The sequence below is a fragment of the Vanacampus margaritifer genome, chromosome 6 (genome assembly GCF_051991255.1).
Source record: "Vanacampus margaritifer isolate UIUO_Vmar chromosome 6, RoL_Vmar_1.0, whole genome shotgun sequence".
NCBI classification, from domain to species: Eukaryota; Metazoa; Chordata; class Actinopteri; order Syngnathiformes; family Syngnathidae; genus Vanacampus; species Vanacampus margaritifer.
In genome coordinates, this window is record NC_135437.1 from 21,565,850 (window position 1) to 21,589,855 (window position 24,006).

The 24,006-nt window shown below is 37.8% G+C and overlaps 2 protein-coding genes and 1 non-coding gene across 10 annotated transcripts; all 3 read left to right on the forward strand.

The window, feature by feature from the left end:
- The first annotated feature begins 409 nt into the window (after window positions 1-409).
- On the forward strand, window positions 410-8,866 carry hdac10 (histone deacetylase 10). 5 transcript variants are annotated; one of them, XM_077569219.1, is made up of 19 exons: window positions 587-605; window positions 1,556-1,690; window positions 1,753-1,849; window positions 2,078-2,175; window positions 2,248-2,352; window positions 2,430-2,498; window positions 2,562-2,688; window positions 4,451-4,516; window positions 4,578-4,637; window positions 4,713-4,802; window positions 4,871-4,977; window positions 5,779-5,846; window positions 6,041-6,278; window positions 6,381-6,417; window positions 7,072-7,154; window positions 7,226-7,282; window positions 7,355-7,628; window positions 7,791-7,950; window positions 8,561-8,866. In XM_077569219.1, exons 3-19 carry the CDS (start codon window positions 1,790-1,792, stop codon window positions 8,587-8,589), a joined length of 1,728 nt encoding a protein of 575 aa, XP_077425345.1. In that variant the 5' UTR covers window positions 587-605; window positions 1,556-1,690; window positions 1,753-1,789; the 3' UTR covers window positions 8,590-8,866. The 5 variants fall into 5 exon arrangements, with proteins under 5 accessions (XP_077425341.1, XP_077425345.1, XP_077425342.1 ...); XM_077569218.1 differs by lacking the exon at window positions 587-605 and adding an exon at window positions 650-998 and having other exon boundaries at window positions 1,499-1,690; XM_077569217.1 differs by lacking the exon at window positions 587-605 and adding an exon at window positions 650-998.
- Window positions 8,867-8,930: 64 nt separating this feature from the next.
- Window positions 8,931-23,465, forward strand: parvb (parvin, beta). 4 transcript variants are annotated; one of them, XM_077568165.1, is made up of 13 exons: window positions 8,931-9,224; window positions 15,893-15,982; window positions 16,504-16,574; window positions 16,861-16,963; window positions 17,660-17,800; window positions 18,235-18,350; window positions 18,436-18,494; window positions 19,745-19,764; window positions 20,782-20,843; window positions 20,944-21,012; window positions 21,157-21,258; window positions 21,353-21,425; window positions 23,088-23,465. In XM_077568165.1, exons 1-13 carry the CDS (start codon window positions 9,128-9,130, stop codon window positions 23,162-23,164), a joined length of 1,080 nt encoding a protein of 359 aa, XP_077424291.1. In that variant the 5' UTR covers window positions 8,931-9,127; the 3' UTR covers window positions 23,165-23,465. The 4 variants fall into 4 exon arrangements, with proteins under 4 accessions (XP_077424291.1, XP_077424293.1, XP_077424294.1 ...); XM_077568167.1 differs by lacking the exon at window positions 23,088-23,465 and adding an exon at window positions 22,330-23,078; XM_077568168.1 differs by lacking the exon at window positions 8,931-9,224 and adding an exon at window positions 10,163-10,183.
- On the forward strand, window positions 17,479-17,550 carry trnag-ucc (transfer RNA glycine (anticodon UCC)). Its single transcript has one exon. It is a non-coding gene; the product is annotated as a tRNA-Gly (tRNA).
- Window positions 23,466-24,006: the final 541 nt, after the last annotated feature.

Consider the following 24,006-nt stretch of genomic DNA (forward strand, 5'->3'; position numbering starts at 1 on the left):
TTTTTAGATGTATTATATTCACTAGTTTGTATCTACTTTATATTTTTTGTATTTATTTAATTTAATTATAGCTTAGCATTTAATATTTATTTTATGTATGTTTTTAATATATACAATGTCATCTAAGTATAAATGCAATTTATTAACTACAGGCTAGGCTGTACAGTTAATACTTTTAATTATATTTTAGGTGTGTGTATATATATATGTAGTATTTATATTGTTTTATTACTATTTCAGTTTTAAGAAACTGGAATGGATACAGAATAAACATAATTTGGCAAGAAGGGGCTAATTAAAATAAAAATGAATAATAATTGAACAAATTCAACCAAAAACTGTAACCACAATACAAACACAATAAAAATATATATACATTCCTCTTGTACTGGATGCAAAGCGTAGTACCGTTTTATTTAAAAAGGAGGCGCTGTGACCCTTCATAACGGTGATAGAAGATTTCGGTTCGAAAGTCTTCAGTTTTCTTTTCTCTCCGTTGGACAACAGAACATCCAAGATGGGAACAGCCTTGCTTTACGACGAGGAGATGACCCGTTATAAACTGCTGTGGTTAGAGTAAGTGCGAGATGACAAGTAAACAGTAGGTTAGCTAACATCACAAATGTTTTTGCTATGTGTTGCTAATAATTTTTTGGACTGTTGGACACTTCTAGTCAAGGCAGCAACGCGACAAGAATAACCGACAACTTTTAGCAAGGAGCGTCATTAGTTAGCAGTCTCTTAAATTTACTTCAAAATTGCCCCACTAACCTGTGCATGTTTTTCTTTGTTTCGTTTTGTTTGTTTCTGAGCGTGCATTTTTTTTGCTGCCACAGCGGTCTGAAAAGTGTGTGGTTTTAGGATGTTGTTTCCCCTCGGATGAGTTACGTTGTTGCACCGTAATGGAAGCCTGTTGCCCAGTATTTTTTAATCTAGCCGTACATTTTCATCTGTTATTTATTTTATGTATTTATTTGTTTTACAAACGTGAAGATAAGGTATTTGTTAGTTATGGCAAAATGTTAAATGTATGTGGTATGCACCAGCATGTGTTGTGTTTACACATTTAAATGTACGGAACTTGTTTTTTTAGCACGTTGTTTCTGGTGGTACTATTTAAAAAAAAGAAAAAATGTACATACGTAAATATTATTTATTTTGAGAAGTTGCGTAATATTTTTAGTTAAAACTTGATTATTTTATTTAATATCTTTTTGTGCAATTTCTTTATGATTTTTTATTTCATATTTTGTACTTTTCTAGTCGAACTATAAGGTAAAAAGACGTCGTCAAACTTCTATGATTAAAAAATAAATAAATGTGTTAATAATAATAATAATACATTACAAAAACTTGAAGAACGTCACTTTCTTTAGTTGAATCAAAAACATTTAAATTCATATATAAGTATATGGTGATGTATATGATTTTTATTAGTAATTATAGCATCAGTGTCATCAAAACAGTTCATGTGTATGCATGTGAATGCGTGTTCTAGTGGGTTGTGTAAACAGCAGCAGAAAAACATCTTGTTACTTAAAACCTCCGTTACCAGTCCAGATTGTGAGCTCGAGAGGCCCGAGCGTCTGACAGCGAGTCATGAAGCGTTGGTCAGTTGCGGCCTGGCTGCTCGATGTGTCTCCATACCTGTCCGCCAAGCCACCGACGATGACATTCTCCTGATTCACAGGTGAATGCTGAACCTCCAATGGTCAAATGTTGTTGTTTTTAAACACTATGAAAATGTTCTAGTGAGGAGTACCTGGAAGCAGTGAAGAAGACCCCGTACATGACTCTGGAAGACCTGAGAGAGTTCGCCCTGGTATATGGATGCGTCTACTTCCACCCAGTGAGTGGTATTTATTAATCACATTTTTTTGTCTGCACATTTTTTTTAAAATAACATTTGACTAAATATGTACTGTATGCCCTGGCATGTGAGAAAGGAAAGCCACAGCCGCAATGCACTTTCAGTTCTAGAACGCCCGAAAAATATTCAGGAGTTCGCTGTCATTGCAATTCACTCAGCGACCATTTATAGTAGTCCTTCATAGGTTGCTTCTACTCTGCGCTACAGAACAGCTATCGCTGCGCCACACTGGCAGCGGGAGCCGCACTGCAGCTGGTGGACGGCGTTATGACAGGGAGGGTAAGAAATGGATTGGCTCTGGTCAGGTAAGAACGTCTTGGCCATCTCTCAGTTTCATTTTTACCACATTGTGTGCTCTGGTCTTGTGTTCTGAACAGACCCCCGGGGCACCACAGCATGCGCAGTGCTGCCAACGGTTTCTGTGTGTTCAACAATGTTGCCATAGCAGCCAAATATGCCCAGCAAAAGTATGGAGTTCAAAGGTAATGCGGTTACAAGGTGAAATGCATCCTTGCGGGATTCCTTTATATTTTATGGTGAAATGTGTTCTTCTGTTCAGGGTGCTGATAGTTGACTGGGACATACATCACGGTCAAGGGGTGCAATATGCATTTGAGGACGATCCAAGGTGTGTACACTTACTGAATGTCTTTATGTTTTATAATCAATTTCAATTACTTTCCTTCCACAGCGTGCTTTATTTCTCTTGGCACCGTTACGAGCATCAGAAATTCTGGCCTGAACTCAGAGAATCGGACTATGACAGTGTTGGCAAGGATAAAGGTGCTGGTTTCAATATCAATGTGCCATGGAACAAGGTCAGTGGCAGTATGTGGTATTGATATGCTAAATTTGCCAACCTGTGGAACCACTTTTCATGAACTTTCCAGCCAGTGTTGTGTATATATAATATTGGTATTGGTAAAACTGTAACAACAGTTACTATTGTTTAGTTTAACTCATTCACTGCCATTGACGGCTCTAGACGTCAAAAATTCATTTTAACTATTTCTATTAGTTAAACATTTTTCCACTTTTGTAAACAAGCGTGAGAAAAAAAAATTGTACATTTAGACCAGATATAATTTTTTTAAAATAATCTTTCCTTTTTTTGAAAAAAGATAATTTTAAAAACGAAAAGAAAAGATTATTAAAAATTAGGTTTGTGAAAAAAGATTATTTAAAAAAAAAAGATTATTAGAAATTAGGTTGTCAGGCGATTACATTTTTTAATTGTAATTAATCACATTACTTCAATAGTTAACTCACGATTAATCACCAATTTTATATATTTTCTAAATGTACAATAACAACTTTTTCTAGGTTTTCATACTCTTGTTAAAAGTGGAAAAAAATGTTAAACTAACAGAAATAGTTCAAAAGATTTTTTGACGTCTAAAGTCGTCAATGGCAGTGAATGAGTTAAAATAATCCTGTGGCAGATGTTGCTTTAGGCATGCTAATTTTCTTGCCCAGGGAACCTCTCTCGATGCAGTCTTGTAGATACATACGTTATATTTTTCGCAAACTTCAATGTTTTGAAGCTCAAAATAGTCTAACAGTCAGCTTTTCTATAGGCCAGCTAACTTTTCAAGACTGGGAAACCTGACCTTCACTCCAGTCGTTTTCCACCAGTCTGTGTTTTTAGCGTAATATGATATTTTGAAAATTCTTATTTGTAGTTGACAATCATCCAGTAAACTGACATAAGTATTCATTAACGTTGCCCGGTCTTGGAAACTCATTCCATTTACTTTCCAGTCTGAGTTATAGTATGTATATCCTGTATCGCAATATCCTTCTTTTTTTTTTTAAACAGCAAAAAATATATTTAGTCATTCGTAATCCTGATGCACAAAACACATAGAACATTATGATTAACCTGATAACTGCTCACCCTGAAGAACTCCAATCCATTCACCAGTCTTTCTTGTAATGTAGGTTAAAGTTCAGAACAAAATATATTTTGGAGTTGAGAAAGCAAACTTTGCTACAGTTGTGCTAACTCCGTTTAACTTTGGGAACCGCACTCCATTCAATTTTCACCAGTCGGTGTTGTAGGTTAATATGATATTGCAAAATTTAGAAGAAGAAAAAAACTGGAGTCGAGAATAATCCAGCAGCAAACCTTGCTACAATTATGCTAACTTTGTCCGCCTGTGGGAACCTCACTCCATTCACTTTTCAGCAGTCTGTGTTGTAGTTTCATATGATTTTGCAAACTTCTTATTTTGATGTTTAGAATGATCCAACTGCAAACTTTGCTATGTGTGCTAACTTTTCCTGGTAATGGAACCTCTCTCCATTTACTCTCCAGTCTGGTACAGGCATATATATTTAAATGAATAACTAGCCTATACATTTTTACCAGGTCAGGGAACCTCACTCTACTTAGTATTGTGGGAATGTTTAATATTGCAGTACATTAACAAGGTGCTTCAAAATGGTCCAGAACCAAACTTTTCTTATGGTCTGCTAACTTTGAGGAATCTCATTCCACTTTCCACCGGCTATTCCACCTTTTTTTGTGCATTTTTGTGTGTGTGTGTGTGTGTGTGTGTGTGTAATTCTTCTTTCCAGGTTGGCATGCAGAACAGCGACTATCTTGCTGTCTTCTTTCACGTCCTTCTGCCGGTCGCCTACGAGGTGAGACGAATGACATGAAAGTAACAGACGCGAGGCGTTCGTTGACTGACTTTTGTCGCAGTTTTGCCCAGACTTGGTGCTGGTGTGTGCAGGCTTCGACTCTGCCATTGGGGACCCAGAGGTACTTCGTTTGGAGCCAGTTTATCTATCCAGTAGCCTTTTCTCTATTGCTTAATTGAGCTGTGATATTTTCCAGGGTGAAATGTGTGCCACCCCAGACATCTTTGCCCACCTCACCCACCTGCTGATGAACCTCGCTGGGGGGAAACTGTGCTTAATGCTGGAGGTCAGATATATACTGTACATTTTCAATAAGCACTTGAACCGTTTAATAGCATCCTAAACGTTTTCCAGGGAGGATACAACTTGACTTCACTCAGCCAGTCCGTGTGCGTCACAGTTCGAACTCTACTCGGTGATCCGGCGCCGAGGCCCGCCAATCTCCAAGGTCCCTGTCAGAGGTTCGGCCGCAACTTGAGTTTGGACCAGGGTTATTATAGTTTTGGAATTTTCATTTTATTTAGTTTTGAGTTTTTTATTTATTTTAATATTTAATATTTTTCAGAGTGGTTCTGTTCGTTTTTTTTAGTTTTAGTTATTTAAAAAATGCTTTAGTTTCAGTATTAGTTTTCTTTTTGTTTATGTTTTTTGCCTCGAACGTATATGACTTGTGCGCAATAAACACCATGGTAAAATGAAGCACATTTCTTACCTAGCGTTGCATTTCGGCTGAGTTAAATGAAAAAGCAGGCGGGGAGCCAAAAGTAAAGCAGGCAAATTTGTCGCCTGGGAGCGATGTCATCTGAAGGTGCTTTTCGATTGGCTGCTGCTAGATGACATCACTTCTGCGCGACACACTTCCAAACGTCTTTAAAATCATCCCCAAAGGCTCATGTATTAAATGAATTACCAAACACTAAAACAAAGGGACATTTTCGCTATAGTTATAGTTAGTTTTGTAAAAATAAAATGTAGTTTCAGGTTTTTTTTTTTTTTTAAAGCATTTTCGTTTTTATTTTATTTCGTTAACTAACTTGTTTTTAGGCGGCACGTTGGCTGACTGGTTAGCACGTCCGCCTCCCAGTGCAGAGGACGTGAGATAGGCAACAGCGCCCCCCCGCGACCCTTGTGAGGACAAGCGGTTAAGAAAATGGATGGAACTTGTTTTTGTTGTTGTTGTTGTTTTTTCGTTGGTTTTCGTTAACTAAAATAACCTTGGTTTGTACATGATGGCCTGATTTAGATTAGAACTTCTCTTTCAGCGCACTCGAGTCCATTCAATGTGTGCGAGCAGCCCATCGGAAGTACTGGTCCTGTCTCAAACTTGCAGGTATGAATTGTCTGATGAGTAGTCCATTGTAAATACAGTTTTGATTAGACAAACTATATTACCCTTGAAATGAACGCTGTTGGCCATGAAACAAAGTTTGGCAGCCTTGTGCTCGTACAATATCAATATCACCACTTAATTGCTAAACATCCATTTCTTTTCCAACCTTCTGCTGTTTTTGTACATGACTCCAGCCGGAGCACCCCCTTCAGAAGTCAGCACTAAGCGCATTAAGCTAGAAGAAAAAGAAAGAGAAGAAAAGCTTCAAAGGGGAGAAGCGGCCGATAGCAAAGCTGGCATAACGTGGCCTCAGCCTCAGACGTGTGTCTTGCCTCCCGTACGCACAGCGGTGGTGATCCCCGAGGAAATGGCTTGTCCTGACGGATGCAAACGCTTCAACTTGTCCCAACATGCCGACTCGCTCTCAGACAAGTGTGATCCTCCTTTGTTTCACCAAAACAACCACAATGGACCACTTGAGTCACATGTATTGTCTTTTCCTCTCTCTCTCCATGCTGTCTCTACGTTATCCAGTCTCACTGTGCTTCTTGGGAAAATGGAGAAGAATGAGGTATGGTCAAAGTATATTTTTAAAACGTGAACAGCTTAAATTTTAAGGATATTTCAACATAATTTTATCAAGTGAAATTTAATGTCTCTGTGGCCATCGTAACTGAGGCCTGACTGATATGGATTTTTTTGAATTTTAGAATTTCTCATTATAAAGTTCCGGTAACCGATTATTTGGACAATTAATAAAAAAAATATAATAATTTAAAAATATATATATAATCAATAAAATAAAGCTTACAACAAAGATATGAATTACAGGCAAAACTTGATTGTTTAACAATATTTTGTCGCTTAATATTTGTTTAACTTTACAATAGAAAGAAAAATTGCTAAAAGCCAATGTTTGGAGGGGGAATGTTTGAACATGATTATATTTTTCTTATGTTTTGTGTTAATGTGGAAAAAAACAATTGGCTAAAAAAATATTTTCAAATAACTACGTTATATTTGCTGATTTCATTATTTGGGCCTAATTACAACACCATTGATAAATAAAATCATTTATCACTTTATAAAAAAATGTTATATATAAAAATGTTTTTTTATTTTTATATAAAAAAATAAAAATTATATAGTGAATTTTATTTGTGTATTTTCTTTATTCTATCACTCGAGGCCTAAAAAATCTTGACATTCTTCTTCCCCTGCCCAGATTTGCAATGGCTTGGCCGTGGTAGGTGACGTTTCCATGGCGATGGCACCCGTCATCCAGCATGCGACCTCTCTCAAGCAACGGTAAAACTAAAGCGGATTCATTCAACTGTAACCGGATTACTACTTGCGATCATTTCTACCGTTTTGTGCAGCGTTTTGGTTGTGTGTGTTGGAGGCACTGAAGTCCCGAGTCACCTGCCAGAAGATGGGTGAGTAATATTTCTGCTTTGTATCAACCGTCATGTGTGATCAAGCTTAATCACTGCATATTGCTTTTTTAGTACAACACTAACAGTGCACATTAGCAAGGAGGCGCCAGAGGAGCCGAGTTGCAAATATTACATACCCGTGCGTCTGAAGAACAGCTGCGGGGACACGTCGGGGTTTGCGCAGGCCATCCTCAGCGTCCTCCTGCCTCTCGCCTACGAGTACGACCCCGCTCTGGTGCTGCTGACGCGACTTCCTGGCTCAGGGGGTCTCAATGATGGCGCGTGGCAGCAGCTGGTCAGCCTGCTGCAGGGCCTGGCTTGGGGTCACGTGCTTGTGCTTGTCCAGGTGAGGAGAATCGGGTGGTACCAATGCAATAGGTAGCTCCATTAAACAGGGCTAAAAATGTGTTGTGGTAGATGACAAGCCCGCCCAACACCATTTGGGTTTTTAACTTGTAGTAAATATTTATGTGGAATTGAGAAAAAAAATGTATGGCTTCCATTTTAGGAGTGCCACAAGGCTTTAGTGAAGCCAACGGCGGCGGCGCTCTCTGGGAGTCCTGCGCCCTCTCTGGGACGACTTCCTGCTCCAGTAGTTGAAGATTTTGAGGCACTGGAGCGCTTGAGGGTCCGCCTACAGGCCGACTGGATGCTTCTGAGGACCTCAGGTGAATGCAAAATGGCCGTCAGTTCTGGGACTAGCCACTGTTGTTTATTTGAGAGATATTCGTGGATTTTTTTCAATACTTTTGGAGGGGAGGGGCATAACTGTTTTTAGGGGTTGCCGTTTTTGGAAGGAATTTTTTTGTTTAAATTTTAATGTTTTTTTCCGATGCATTTAAATGTCCATAAGTTATATGTGGATTTTCGCTATTTGTGGTACCTATCCCACTTATTATTATTTTTGTCATGGCATCCAGTTAGAATAAAGGTGAGAAAAGGAAGCGCTGTAACCCGGTATTGGTGACAAATTGGAACTTATTCCAATTTTTTCTACAATTCACATTTATTTACATTAATTTTGTACTGTACTGGGTGTTTTTACACCAATTAAAAATAGTGCTTCAAAGTAGTGGACAACCGGATTTAACGGACATCCCAATCCCAAGTATATACTTTATGTACATTATATCCATTTTTCTTGCTTTTTAAATGAATAATTAATTATTAAGGATCCGATTTTGACATTTTTTATTTTTGAACGAAGAGTAAAAATACTTATTGCAAAGTATTGTTGTTTTTTAACATGTTTATTGTCCTATTTTGTTATCAAAACAGTACAAGAAAGTGGAGCTGAGGACAACTGAAGCTTTTTTTTTTTCAACCCACGCAAGCATGGGGAGAGCATACAAACCCCACACAGGAAGGCCAAAGCTTGGACTCGAACCCTTTACTTCCTCAGAACTGTGATGCAGACATTCTCACCACAGTCCCAGCTGGCTGAGCGAGAGGCAGCCATCACACCTATAAATTTTTTTTTTTAAAGGGGAAAAAACTTCAAAGAACCTAAAATCCTTTTCATTTTTGAGTCAACTTTTGAATACGACTTTTTATACAAAATTAAAATAATTCACAGTCATTTCATCATGCGTCTACCGTGTGTACTTCCACATCCAGCCTTTTGGGGGCGCTGTGAACTGACGCACCGGTCCATGTGAGTCTCACTCAGTACGTCGTCCAAGCAGCCCGTCTGCCCTTGACTTGGCCGGTGTGTGTGTGAGTGTTTGCATGCACCGTCCCCTGATTGTCATCACTATTGTGCGTATGTGAGTGAGTGAGTGAGTGTGTGTGTGTGAGAGAGAGAGAGAGCGACACGCTCACATGGTCACACGCTTAGTGTGAAAGATGTCCGCCAACTCGCAGTTCGTCAAAAGCAAAAAGGACGAGTCTTTTCTGGGCAGACTAGGGGGCAGCTTGGTTCGGAGGAAGAAAGCCAAAGAAGGTAAGCCATTCATTTATATTTTCTATAGTTGTATTATTATTATTATTTTTGATAATACACCTTGTTTTATTTTCTGTTTGCGCTGCGATCACGTGGTACTCTTAATTAAATGCGGGCTTGTTTACAATATCGATGACGTCAGTTTTATATTAGTTTCTTTTAGTAACCACAAACAATGTGTCTGAGATAAAGCATGCTCCGAGTATCATTAATGTGGAGTAATAGAGACATAATTAGAAGCACATATTACCACTATAGTCAAGAGAAATAGAAATAAGTCTTATTTACATTTTAAACACACTCGTTAGAGTTTGTCTTAACTTATTTTGAGCTAGTGTGTGTGTGGTAAAAGAGACAGCTGTGTGTATTCACTGAGGGTGGTCTACAATTTGGTAGAGGACTGCCCAAAGTCCATTATAGATACGACTGTACTATTCTACAATTAAACAGTGTCCCTACGTGATGATGATAATAGGCCATATTATTGATAATATGTCGCCTAATGTTTTCTAATGTCTCATCTTGCAGCTGTTGTGGTTTTCGGTCGGGTGCGGTGACTTTATTCTCAAGAGGAAACACCCTAACGATGAGTGGCATCGGTAAAAATTGTGTAACTTTTTGCTGAAAAGTCATTTTCCATGTCAGCATTTTTTAATCCTCTTTTTTTTCTTCCCGCCCCCTTTTCGAGTTGTCCAAGTTATCTAGGACGCAATTTAGTTGTGATAAGTCTCTCACATGAGTCCAGATTGCTGCAGTTTTTTGGAGGGTTAACTGACAGGAAGTGTGTGTGTTTGTGACAAGGTCGAAATGTCAGTCTGTCACATCTATGAGTTGCTTTTTTTAAGGAACGAGCGGTCATCGCATCCTGCCTATGTATAATCTTGCACTTTACGGTTGACATTCACTTGTACGACTTAAACACTACTTGTTTGCTCTTGAATGACGACTGCCAATAAATAGTAAGTTCTGGTTTTATATGGGAGGGGGTTAAAATACCAACTTTTTTGATTGAATGTTTTATATTTTTATGGCTTACATGTGTCTTTCATTGTATTTGTGACTTTACTACTGTGTTAGGGTACATTAGTGATAGACAACGCAAGTTACGACAAAATTGTTGCTGCTGTTGTGGAAATTGGTTGTAAAGTGAGGATTACCTAAGCAAAGTTCATAGTTATGTTCCCATAGAATTGTGGTTCAATATTCTCAAATTCACGTGTTCATGTTTTTTGTTGGAAAACTCGCCTGTTTGAAGTTGGGGTGGGGGGGGGGGATATTTAAATATGTTTCTCATTAGGATGAGAAAAAACGTTCTTGTTCTAATCATTAGAAACTTTCTTGAGAAACTTTTCTCATTAAGATGATAAAATAGTCTAGCATGGAAGATTCTATTAATTACATTTTGGTTTGCATTTCTTGAGTGAAAGTGTCAATGCAGGGCCTAGTCTGATTATGGCAAAAAAAAAAAAAAGGTGATCTTGTCTACAAATCTATATAGTCCTATATTTTTTAAGACAAAAAAAAGGTTGTGTTTTACCTGACAGTTGTGACGTGTCTTATCAGCTGATGTTCTTGGCCCAGGAGAAGTCTCGTTAGGATGAGAAAGTTTCCCGTCCTAAGGAAAAACATATTTTCACTCAAACATAGCATACAATCATACGGATCACCTATTCTGCTCGCTGCCACTAGGGGGGGTATTTAAAACATCCATCCAGCCTTTTTCTGTACAAGTGCGCATCCTCTGGCCACCAGCCAATCACAGGGCACATATAAATAAACAAGGATTCACACCTACGGACAATTTTTAGCCTTCACTCAACCGTTATAGTTCTCTATTGTGTCTTCAGTATTCATACACGTCCTCGGCCTCCCCCCCAATTGCATTCTTAATTCGACACTATAAAGATATGCAGAGAGGTGCCCCCCCCCCCCCCCCCCTTTCTGTCAACTGTGAGCTTGTGTTTCTCCCCAGTCCCGTGCTGGTGTAAATAACTGCCGCTATATTTAAGAGCCACTCTGTCGCCTCCATATAATGCCGCTTTATTTATATCCTGTCTCCCACCCCCGTCCTGTCCAACTAGCTCTAACGGGGGCTCGTTTCGGCTTCATTGTTTTTTTTTGTATGCTGCTCACATCTTTGATTAGTAAACTGTAGAAAGCCGTCATTGGAGGGTCTTCAAATTCTTGGACAATATTGACCCACGCAACTGTATAGGTCTTACTCAATAGTATCTTACAGGCCTATGCCACTGTACGGTACATTTGGAACATAGATCTTGCAAGACCTTGTATTTACTTAACTCATTCACTGCCATTGACGACTATAGACGTCAAAAATTCATTTGAGCTATTTCTATTAGTTTAACTTTTTTTTTTTCCACTTTTGCAAACAAGAGTATGAAAACCTAGGGGGAAAATGATTGTAAATTTGGAACTGATATAAAATTTGTGATTAATCTTTAGTTAACTAGTGAAGTCATGTGATTAATTACAATAAAAAAAATTTAATCGCCTGACGCCCCTAATAAAAAAATAAATAAAAATAAGGGGCGTCAGACGATTACAATTTTTAATCGTAATTAATCGCATGACTTCAATAGTTGACTCACGATTGATCACAAATTTTATGTCTGTTATAAATGTACAGTATTTTTTTCTAGGTTTTCATAAAAAAATTAATTCATTGAAAAAAAAGTTTCACTAATACAAATAAATAGCTTACATTAATTTATGACATCTGTAGTCATCAACGGCAGTGAATGAGTTAATAATATTGTTATTTTTTATTGCTTTTAAGATCGTGTAGGGGATTTTACTTACTTATTTTTTATCAGTACATGAATTTCTCTCTCTTTGTTTTTTTTTTTAATAAACAAGGCATCCTTAAAGTCACTTTACATTTTACTGACAAAAAAAAAGCCTGCTTGCTTCAATCTTCAATCTAAAACTAAATATAAAGCAAATATAATTACACAATCTAACCAAACCTTACGCAAAGTCCACCATTTTAAAGCTAACACACAATGCAGAATCCCATAGACGGGCTAACGTAGCTAGCATCAATGCTGCAGAAAGCAGAAGAGGTAGCAGCAAATGGAGAGAGTGCATTCAACAATACTCACAAGCATATATTCTTTATCCTTTGGGAGAAAAAAAAACATGATAGCAGTGTACTGTAGTTGAGGCAATTTCTTCTGTGTTTCATTATCAAATTAATGTCTGATATGTCTGTATTGCCCCCTGGTGGCCGAGACAGGCGCACCAGAAGGAGCATCACAATGCCATTACCATGATGCACAAACTGTTTAGTGTTTTACATTATATTAAATTATACTGCAATACTGTAGGGTGCTACTTTTCTCATAAAAAAAAAAAATGCATTAAAAAATATTTTTGAAAATGTTTTGGGGGCGCTGGAACAGAATATATGAAAAGGAAGAACGCAAAAAAAAAAAAAAACAGGGTTGCCGGCTCTGCTCTGGATTGAATTAGCGTAATTGTGTTAGCTGTAATAGAGTCACTGCCTGATTGATTGCCTGCTTCAAGTAAGACGTATTAAAGGCTTCATTTGGCGGCTCGTTGAGACATGACATTTATGCTGAGTTAGACAGTCAGCTAGACTAGAAGAAGAAAAACTGTGTGGAATCCTATTTTGGGGGGGGGGGGGGGGATGGGTTAGCTAGTTACAAACATGATGACCATGCTTCAGTGATGTGCGGAAAATTAGTCATTTGTAATAATCCTGAGGTCCAAACTGCTATCTTTATGAAACCTTTATAGCCTTGGACACCAACAACAACTAATGTGTACAATTTTCTCTTTTTCTTTTCGTGTAAAATGAATTGATTGACCACAAGTGACAAGCATGAGGCAGCTAGCAAGTTAGCGGCTAGCTTATGAAGCTAATCTACGTCTTCACTCGGTTCTCCTTCACGCCAAACTTTTTGCATTCGCAATGACAAATGAACAAATGATTCATCAAAAATGAAGAACAATGTGACGTGATTTTTGAAAAGTAAAAACAAAGTCAAATATAGCAACCAAATCGATAAGTTGTCAACACACCGGCTTTCTTTCACGTTCACACTTCTTAGCAATGTTGTTAGTAAGTAGTGCACGTTAGCGGAGGCTTTAGTACAGAAGTGGCAAAAAAATTATATTCAAGTTTAAAAGAATACTCTATATTGACTATCAAGCCAATTGTAGTGTTAGCTAAACAGGAAATAGAGAGCTAGCAAAATCGAAGTAGCAACAGTGCTAATCATAGTGCAACCCACTCAGCTCCAACCATGACATCACACTAACTTCCACTGGATCTTCTTAACACTGTTGCACACACACACACATGTATCTCCAGTAACTAGACCTCTGAGGTGGGGAGGAGGTTCGTGACATAAATAAACACGCCCCCCCCCCCCCCCCCCCCACTCCTGCTACTGTTCGGCCCTACTCACACATATTGACACACACATTGAATATACCGTGCATGCATTTACTGCATCGTGCGCTCACTTCCATCAGGAGTAGAAAGTGGGGACATGGCGGGGCTGCTTTGTGGAACCAAGAGGAAGAAACCAGGTACTTTTGATGAGCTTTTCTAGAAATAAGAAGTGGCTTCCGGTTCACAAATGATGCAAATCAGCACGTGTTGTATTTGAGTTTTTGTTAATTAGTTAGATGTTTGTGCTGATGTATTTTGCTGCCCAGTGGAGGTCTTTGATGCAGGTTGTACTTGACATGGAAGCGGGCGTGATGCAGGCAAATGGGTCACGGGGGAGGAAGCGGCGCAATTAGGATGAAATACGGCAATCCTGCCCTGTAATTATGCAGCCAAATGTTGATCCATGAGGAGATTCGAGGCTAAAAGGGACTGCAGGATCAGATAGGAAACGTGGAGTGGACGCCTTCCGCCCAAGCAGATGTCAATGACTGCTTTACATTATATACAGCCATAAAACATTTTTTGTACTTTATAAATGTCTAATGGAAGTTTATAAAATGAATGCGCCCATTAACGGGAAAAGTCGAATTTTTCAAAGTGAAATCAGGTATTGATTATCTTTCAACCCTGGTCGTGTTGACTTTGATTTATTTGCGCCATCTCAGCAGCACTTACACGTCCCAATTTTTAGCTAAATTCCTGAAGGCTTGGTTTCTGTGGCCAAACAGGAAACACGAAGAGATAAAGATGTTGATGTAACATCATGTGGCCCGTGGAAAAAGTGAGCAAGTGTCTCTCTCCGGCAGCAGTTTTTGAAAATCCGTGGAGAAAAAAAAACAGAAGCAACGACATTAACATGAAAAAAGATAAAAAAGTATGTAATGATAATCTTATAATGTCCATTTTTGGGGGGTGAACTGCATATACACAAGACCAGTGGTTCTACAGCAGGCACTTAATCCACCACTATTATGTGGATAAAAACGCATATTTTTGAGTGGGGAAGTGAAAATAAACAAGTGAGATCATTTGGTTTTACATGTGGGCACGCCCTCAATACCTGGGTGTGAAAAAATATCAGGAAAAGCCTACAAGACCATCTGAACTTTATTAATTAATTAGAGAGATTTGAAATGGTGGATGGTGTGTACTGACTCACGTTTAACATGGGTTTAAGTTTGATTAGTTATTCTGAACACCGCCACATTACCATTTAGAAGAGGGTGTGCACACTTGTGCAACCACATTATAACAGTTGTTTATTTTGACTTACCCTCTTGAAAAAGATTTCAAAAGTTTTAAAGGATTGGTCTGTTTTTGTCGTTTGTTTGAGATTTGACAGGGGTGTGTAGACTTTTTATATTGGCTGTGCATCATCCGGAGCATTTCAAAATATAATCACCAGTCCAAGTTTCTAGTCCAAGTTGACAGTTTCATAAGGGTGGGGGGGGGGGTTGACATTCCTTGATTCCTTGAGGGCCCATTCTGAGTGTGGTTGTGGGCCGCGTGCAGCCTGCGGGCCGCCATTTGCCCATCTTGACATCGACCAACTTGAAACAGTGCAGCCAAGTGAAACACTACAAAATAGCACAGTAGATACTAGGGGTGTGCCAAAAAATCGATTCTCATTTAGTACGATTCAGAATCGATTTTAAATGTCCCCAAATCGATTTTATTTAAATAATTTTATACAGTCTCGCCTTTGTCTGTATGTGCCTTTATTTGGAGCGCTGTTCATGTTGTACCCGGTTTGGCCACTGAGGGGCAGTGTGGTTCCACGCGCTCTAATACTCTGTTAAGTTGTAGCCACGTTAGAGAGTAGAAGGAAAAAGTCCCAATCAAGTTATTCCAATAAAAGTTTGTTTGTTTTTTTCAGCGTGGAGACGTTCTTTTGAGTGATAAAAGTGCAGCAAGTAGCACCCTAATTAGCATTAGCGAGTCACAGTGGAGTAGATCATTACGATTCCTTGCACATCTATAGATTGAAGCAAAAATCATTGTCAATCAAATCATTTTGAAGCAAAAATCGCTCTTAATCGAAAATCGATTCTGAGTCGAATCGAATCGTGAGACGATTCCCACCCTTAGTAGATACCAATGTAAATGTCAGTATTAGCTTAAGTAGTCAAAATCATTATTCGTTTGAATCATTATATTGTCCAATTATCAATGTGCAATTGCAACTTCACACCACTAATCAGGCATTGTCGTGTGTTTGTGCGATTAGTGAGTGACCTCCACGAGGAAGGCAAAAATGCCATCAACGCTCCAATGCTGCCCTCTGGGACCAACGTCCATCCCGAGGACACTCTGCTGGGTACGAACACACAATTAAAAAAAAAAAAACATTTTGTATTTCATCTTGTTTTTAAGTATTTATTTAGGTACAATTTTTATTGGACTTTTATGTGCAATACATTTTAATCATTATATGAGTACTTTTTTTCATCTTCTTTCCTATATTTATGGACAATGTTAATGTTCAAACTGCATATTATTACAGTGGATTTCAATAATGTTGCAAAACAATTTTAAAAGCTGAAGAAACTTGCAAATGCTGAGCTTAATTGAAGGTGGCCTACGCGAGGCCACAGAGGAGCTGGTGATTGATGAGGAGGCGGCGGTGAAAGTGGAGGAGCAGGAAATGAAAAGAAGATGCGGCGCTTTTTTTTCCCTCCTCCCAGCAACAATGGCTCCTGACGTTTTTAACGGCTCGCAATTCTTCATCCTCACCGGGGACTAAAACATGTCTGCACTCAACATGTGTGAAAGGGGAGGAGGATGGGGGGGGGGGGCAAATAACACTTGAAAAAGCTCTTCTCATGTTGTCTTTGCCAGAAGAGAACGCCGAGAGGATCATGCTGGACCCGACGTCGCGGGATGACCCCAAGTTCAAAGATTTGCTCAAGGTAACATTTGTTAGCATGATAACTTCGGACTTCTGCCAGAAAGGAAAATAAATGTCACGTGTCAAGTGTGTGATTTGATTGGTTACTTCTGAACACAAGCCGTGGTTACTAGAGGGTGTGCACACTTTTGCAACTGCATTATCCCTGTTGTTTATTGAAATTGAACAGGTTGTAGTTCACTTCACCTGTGGGAAAAACGTTTTGAACCTTTTTACCTTGTATCACACAATGCTGGCATTTGAACAGGGGTGTGTAGACTTTTTCTATCTTCGGTGCCTGTGTACAGGTGCTGATTGACTGGATCAACAGTGAGCTGGAGGAGGACAGGATCATTGTGAAGGACCTGGAGGAGGACTGCTATGATGGTCAAGTACTGCAGAAGCTTTTTGGTGAGGGAAGCCAGCAGGTCGTAATCACTGGTTTGCGCTCTTGGACTCCCCCCAGTGACCGTTATGTGTCATTGCTCATATCATATTCAATTTATTTTATTTACATTTATTTTCTTGGAATACTCAAATTTTAATAAAAAAAAAAATAAATAGTGTGATCTTTATTATGTACAGCATTTAATTAATTTATTTTTTAATGTTTTTTTTTTTTTAAACCACTTTCTCATTATGACTTTTATTCTGGGAATATTACTACTCTTTTCTCATAAAAATAAAAAGTCATGTAATATTATTTCCTTTATTTGTTTAACACTAGATTTTTTACCCTTATAATATTAAATTTTATTCTTGTGCCAATAAACTTTATTATTATTACTATTATTATTTTTACTGTATTATTATTATTATTATTATTATTTCAACTTTCTTCACGAAACAATATAACATTTTTTCATGTATGTTCAATTCTGAGAATCTATACTTCTGCAACATTCCACATTCCTCACCTAATGGCTGCATTGGTGGTATAGTGGTAAGCATAGCTGCCTTCCAAGCAGTTGACCCGGGTTCGATTCCCGGCCAATGCATATATTGTGAATGATGATAGGATGCTAATCTCATCTACTCGTCTAATTGTGGGCCTAATAAATTATTTTCATTGAAAATCGATTTGAAGTATCGTTCTCCTCCTTCCAGAAAAGTTGTCGGGCCGGAAGCTGAACGTGGCCGAGGTGACCCAGTCGGAGATCGGCCAGAAGCAGAAGCTGCAAACGGTTCTGGAGGCCGTCAACGAGCTGCTGCGTCCTCACGGCTGGTCCATCGAGTGGAGTGTGGATTGTGAGTGCTCAATTCCACCGCCGAGTCCGATTTGTTCATATGTCAGTGGTTATTATTTTTATTTAGTTAGTTCAGAAGTCGCCACTTCATTAGGTACACCTTTACCATCGAATTCATTCATCGACGTTCACAATGACATACAAAAAAAAAAAAAAAACTAACAAATGAAATTAAGTCGATTGCATTGGCTGGGAATCGGTCAACTGCTTGGAAGGCAGCTATGCTAACCACTATAGCACCAACGCTGCAGCTGTGTGAGAGTGACGTCGTGGAATGTTGGAGATATACAATACGCACACCCCAGACACTTCATTAGGTACACCGACAGTCCAATTGAGCTGTCTTGATTTTTTTTTTTTAAACAAAATGTAGCCATATTCATGTGAATAAAACCCAAATATGCATGTCAATATTTCCCGCGAACGTTTTTGCAGCCATCCACTCCAAGAACCTGGTGGCCATCGTGCACCTGCTGGTGTCGCTGGCCACGCACTTCCAGGCGGCCATCAGGCTGCCCGAGCACGTCTCCGTCAAAGTGGTGGTGGTGAAGGTGAAGCCCCGCCCCCTGATAATGACATCATGTGACTTTTTTTTTTGCAACTTGAATTATTCAGCCGCTGTTGTTGTTTGAGCAGAAGCGAGAGGGCATCCTGCAGACTGCACTCGTGAACAAGGAGTTGACCAGCACCACCGAGTGAGAACTCTTTCCTCATCTTTCTATCCATGATTATCCGCTATTGACACTTTTATGACTGCAGACTTGACAGCTTTTATTGCGTTGTTCTAATCTGTACTAGACAAACAGTTGTACCTTGATTTAGACTGCAATTATCGTATCTCAAAACATTTCCTACATTGGAATAAAGGAAAATGCCATTAACTCATTCACTGCCATTGACGACTATAGACGTAAAAAAAAAAAAAAAACATTAGAACTAATTCTTTTAGTTTCACATTTTTTTCCACTTTTGTTAACAAGAGTATGAAAGCCTAGAAAAAAATGTATTGTACATTTAGAACAGATATAAAATTCCTGAATAATCTTGAGCTAACTAGTGAAATCATGAGATTAATTACAATTATAAAAAAAATGTAATCACCTGATGCCGCTATTTAAAAAAGAAGAAGAAAAGATTATTAAAAATTAGGGGCGTCAGACGATTACATTTTTTTTAATTGTAATTAATCGCATGTGTTCAATAGTTAACTCACGATTAATCACAAATTTCATACCTGTTCTAAGTGTACAATAAAAAAAAATCTAGGATTTCATACTCTTGTTAACAAAAGTAAAAAATAAACAAATAGAAATAGTTCAAATGAATTTTTGACGTCTATAGCCGTCAATGGCAATGAATGAGTTAATTTGTTCCAGCCTAACAAAGAAGAAGACTGTCCATCTACTTTGTTTTACATTGTTAGCATTAAGCTAGCGTTTTTTGTTTGTTTGTTTTTTAAGTAGAGCTGTCAAACGATTACATTTTTTAATCAGATTAATCACATTTTAGAATTTTAATTAATCATGATTAATCACTGAATAAAAAAATGGCTTTTTTAATCAAACCCCCCCCCCCGCCAAATTTGAAGAGCAACGTTTATGTGTTAATTCTTTTGACATTTAATATCATGAGGAAGTCTTCAACATTTTTTCATCCTCATCTTTTTTCTAATCAGTTAATTTCTTGCATAATTTAAAATGCAAAAAAAATGAGCCCGATATTTTGACATGAACAAATATTCTAAATGTGATACGCAAACATTTATTAAATGCTTTACTTTAATGCATGTAATGATGTTTATTGCTCAAACACAACTCATAACTCAAGTTTTTGCTCATATCTAAAAAAACTTAACTCGTAAATCGAGGAAACACTGTTTTCACAAATTTGCACTGATATACGTAACAAACTTAATAGTCCTTTTTTGGGTCTGTTTGCTTTCCAGAATGATGATGGGAAGATTTGGTAAGTATTTATTTTGTCTTTGTTATTTTTCTTGTGTAATATATGAGTTTCACATTTTCATTTCAAATTCTAAAATAAATCAACTTTTCTAACAAGGTTAGAGTAGTTTGGCGAAACTATATGCAACGAAACAATTTGCCAGATCAGCATAAGAGCAGCGCAGAAAACCAATTCTAGTTTAACATTGACTAGCGTTAGAAGTTACCGTAAATACATTCAATATACAGTAAGTAGTTGTGCCAGAAAATCGATTCTCATAAGAATCGCGATTCTCACTTAGTACGATTCAGAATCGAATTTAAATGTCCCAAAATCGATTTTATTTAAATTATTTTATACTGTCTTGCCTTTGTTTGTGTGTGCCTTTATTTGGAGCGCTGTTTATGTTGTACCCGATTTGGCCACTGAGGGGCAGTGTGGTTCCACGCGGTCTGATACGCTGTTAAGTTGTAGCCACATTCGAGAGTAGAAGGAAAAAGTTACTCCTTTTTCTTTTTTTCCACGATCAAGTTATTCCAATAAAAGTTGATTTTTTGCAGTGTGGAGCCGTTCTATTGAGTGATAAAAGTGCCGCAAGTAGCGCGCCAATTAGCTTTAGCGAGTCAGACTGGAGTAGAGCATTACAATTCCTTGCACATCTATAGATTGAAGCAAAAATCATTGTCGATCAAATCATTTTGAAGCAAAAATCTTTCTTAATCGAAGATGGATGCTGAATCGAATCGCAAACCCAAAAATCGGAATCGAATCGAATCGTGAGACATTCAAAGATTCCCACCCTTACCAGTAAGGCACCACAGCGTGACAAAAATAAAGAATACAAAATCTGCTAATGTTAGCTAACGTTAGGATTAGCACAAGTTAGCATAAATATATCTACGGTAATTATGCCAGTAAGTCACAGCAGCTTGAGAAAAATAAAGAATACCCTTTAAAAACAGGTAATCTCACTTTTTAATGGTTGAAATAAGCAGCATTAACACATTTTAATTTTTAGTATTATGTTTGTTTCAACAGAACGAGACGCTTTTGACACGCTTCTGGATCACGCGCCTGACAAACTCAATGTGGTCAAAACAGTGAGAAACACTTTTTTGTTTTCCTCCTAACGGAAACCCATTTCAAATTCTGACTTTTTAAGAATTCCTTGCATAACGATCCCTTTTGCTCTCACTTTAGTCACTCATCACCTTTGTCAACAAGCACTTGAACAAATTGAACCTGGAAGTCACTGAGCTGGAATCTCAGGTATTCCAAGTTTATCGACGTGCAACATCTTCACCTTCAAGCATTTTATTGCCATTTCCGGGGGAAATATTGTGTGTTAGCGATAAGCTAAACACACAATATAATAAATCATAAAGTCTTCTATCTGTTGTATCTTGTGTTTAGTTTGCTGATGGCGTCTACCTGATCCTCCTGATGGGTCTGTTGGAGGACTACTTCGTGCCTTTGTACAATTTTTTCCTCACCCCCGAGAACTTCGACCAGAAGGTGATTTGCATATCATGAAGATAATTTGTACCTAAAGTTGACAAGCTGATATGACGTTTTTTTTTGTTTTGTTTTTCGTTTTGTTTTTTGTCAGGTCCACAATGTGGCGTTCGCCTTTGAGCTCATGCAAGATGGCGGCCTGAAAAAGCCCAAAGCCAGACCGGAAGGTAAAGACGCTCAACATATCCAGCAGATGGCGCTATGGCAAAAAAATATGTATTTTTTTTATATTTACGATAATTCACATTGCTGACATATTGTCCTTTTGGGCTAAAGTGGGCTAGTAGAACCCTCTTCTTGGATGGGGACACACAATAACTGTGTCCAATGAGTTCTGCCTAGCAACAACAGAGTCATAGTAATTGCGTTGGTGAAGTTGAAATCTGACAAGTTAAATAAAAAAAATGCAAATTTTACACATTTTACTTATGTAATATTACGACTTTTCTTTTAACGTCAATTTTTTTTGTAGACTTTTCCTAAATTTATTTTGAGGAAATGTTATTTTAAGGACAATTCAAACCTGGGTTAGGGTTTCAAATTGGGGTTTTAAATTACGTCAATTTTGAGTTTCAAATTAGAGTTTGACTTTCAAGTTATTGTTAGGCTGTCAAATTAGTGTTTAAACTATCGTTGGTGTAATTTAGAGGAAATAGAATAACCGCTATGCTCTCGTTTTACATTCAGGTTTGACATTTGGGTTTTAATCCGGGGTTAGAGTTTCAAAGTCGGGTTTAGTTAGCGTTTTAAACTAGGGTTAGGGTTTCATTTATTTATTTATTTTTTTTCTTCTTCTTCTTTTTTTTCTGGAGAGTTCAGTATTGTTCATTCGGTAATTTTACCGATTTGACATGTCATCATCATTGCTCTCTCTTTTTATTTATTTATTTATTTTATTTTGTATGTGGGTTAGGGTTTCAAATTATGTTTTCAATCCGGGGTTAGGGTTTCAAATTAGGGTTTTAGTTTGTTGCCCCCCCCCCCCCCCCCAATATTTAAAAGCAGTGTTAATGTTCAAGTTGTGCATAAAGTTACAGTTGCTTCCAATGAAACCCTCTTTTTTTTTTTTAGGTACTACTTGAGTCAACCTCAAGTTTTAAATTATTGCAATCCTGAGTTGCTTTCCACTAGAGGGAAGCCTCGCATCATATTTCAAGCCAGCAGCAAACCAAATGGACCTCGCCGATCACTTTGCTGTGTAATTTAATGAACCATCAGCCGCCTTGTAGCACGTCATGCATCAATATACATAAATTGATCATATGATCAAATTTGAACGCTATTCGCTTGAAAAGCAATTCAATAGTCGTGACGGAGGGACTACTTAAAGGTTAATCAACATTTTGTGCCATTAAGGTCATTTCAGTCAGCGGCTGGAATGGGAAGATGAAGCGTTTGCATTTGTTTGATTACGTTATCGTCAGCAGGTGCTCGCATTTCAGTTAGATAAGATAATGCCGAAAAAATGATCACGTTTGTTTTCTCATCTATTTGTTCCGCTCACAACGTCATGCATACGTCAATGGGGACTTATTTTTTTTATTTTTATTGTTGTGGCCAACTCGTGTTTATTAACCTTGAATGCTAATTGCAGCCCAATTCTAATGTTATTCAACAAAATAATTTATTTCCAAAGACTTTGTTCTGCACAGAAAATTACAATATGCAAATGAGCGTTGTGGATGCGATCGCAAATGCATCTTATGGTAATTATCGCAACATTAATTGAGGAGCTGTAATTTAATGGGAGCACCATAAATATATATATATATATTTTTTAATTTTTTTATTTTTTATGAATGATTCAACCTTTTGTTACTTTTGTGCAGATGTGGTCAACCTGAACCTCAAGTCAACCCTCAGAGTTCTCTACAACCTGTTCACCAATTACAAGAACTCCGAGTGACAGATGCGTGTGTGCGTGTGCGTGTGCGCGTGTGTGAGGTGACAAACAAAGACTTAAAAGTCGTTCTGTTGTCAGATTGTCAGAGACCATTGGGAATGCTTTTTTTTTTTTTCTTTTTTTTAATCATCTCCTGTATGCTGTATTTATTTATTCCTGTCACAAAAGTGTTTGGATGCGCAGCCATGACTGTAAACATCAATTTGAAAATATGTTCAATGTAAACGCTCACGTTAACTAAATCGCTTCATATTCGTTCTGAAAGTGTTTTGTGGGAATATTAAAGGAAACATATATAACTTTTTTTTGAGTTTCCATGAGTCTTCAAAAATCTGTAAATACGTTTTTTAATACTTTGTCATCCACTCCCAAAAACATATTTATATATTTGGTATGTTTTTTTATTCCAGAGCATACGGAAGGCTTTGATGCAGCTTCTGACCTGAAGAGGTCGCAATGGTAGTTGTTACAAAAAAAAAAAAAAAACGGCTAGCAGGTGGCAGCAGAGTATAAGAGATCAACCAGGGCCATGTTGCAAAAAAAACTATTTCCTCCAGTGTTTTAAACAGATTTGTGAATAATGCTGAAATTTAGCTATATTATAACGCTAATTGCTGCAAAGCAGAAACATATACAAATGTACTTTTTTTTTCATGACGAAAGAAGAGACTCTCATCTTTCTTTTGGTAGGTTCCATGTTTTTATAGCAATAGAACACAATATTCTGTGGGCCTTGCCAAATCTGTCAAAATCCAGTAAAACAACCGGGAGCGAAGGGGATTGCTTCAGTGAAAATGGCTGAGAGTGAAAGAATTAATAGCAAAAATACTCCAAGGATAAAGAAT

Coding starts and splice junctions, on each gene's coding strand:
- hdac10 (XM_077569215.1), top strand. CDS start 518: ATGGGAACAGCCTTGCTTTACGACGAGGAGATGACCCGTTATAAACTG. Junction 4,638..4,712: donor CTGCCATTGGGGACCCAGAG/GTACTTCGTTTG, acceptor GATATTTTCCAG/GGTGAAATGTGTGCCACCCC. Junction 6,418..7,071: donor GGAAAATGGAGAAGAATGAG/GTATGGTCAAAG, acceptor TCCCCTGCCCAG/ATTTGCAATGGCTTGGCCGT.
- parvb (XM_077568165.1), top strand. CDS start 9,128: ATGTCCGCCAACTCGCAGTTCGTCAAAAGCAAAAAGGACGAGTCTTTT. Junction 19,765..20,781: donor AATGATGATGGGAAGATTTG/GTAAGTATTTAT, acceptor TTGTTTCAACAG/AACGAGACGCTTTTGACACG. Junction 21,426..23,087: donor GCCCAAAGCCAGACCGGAAG/GTAAAGACGCTC, acceptor ACTTTTGTGCAG/ATGTGGTCAACCTGAACCTC.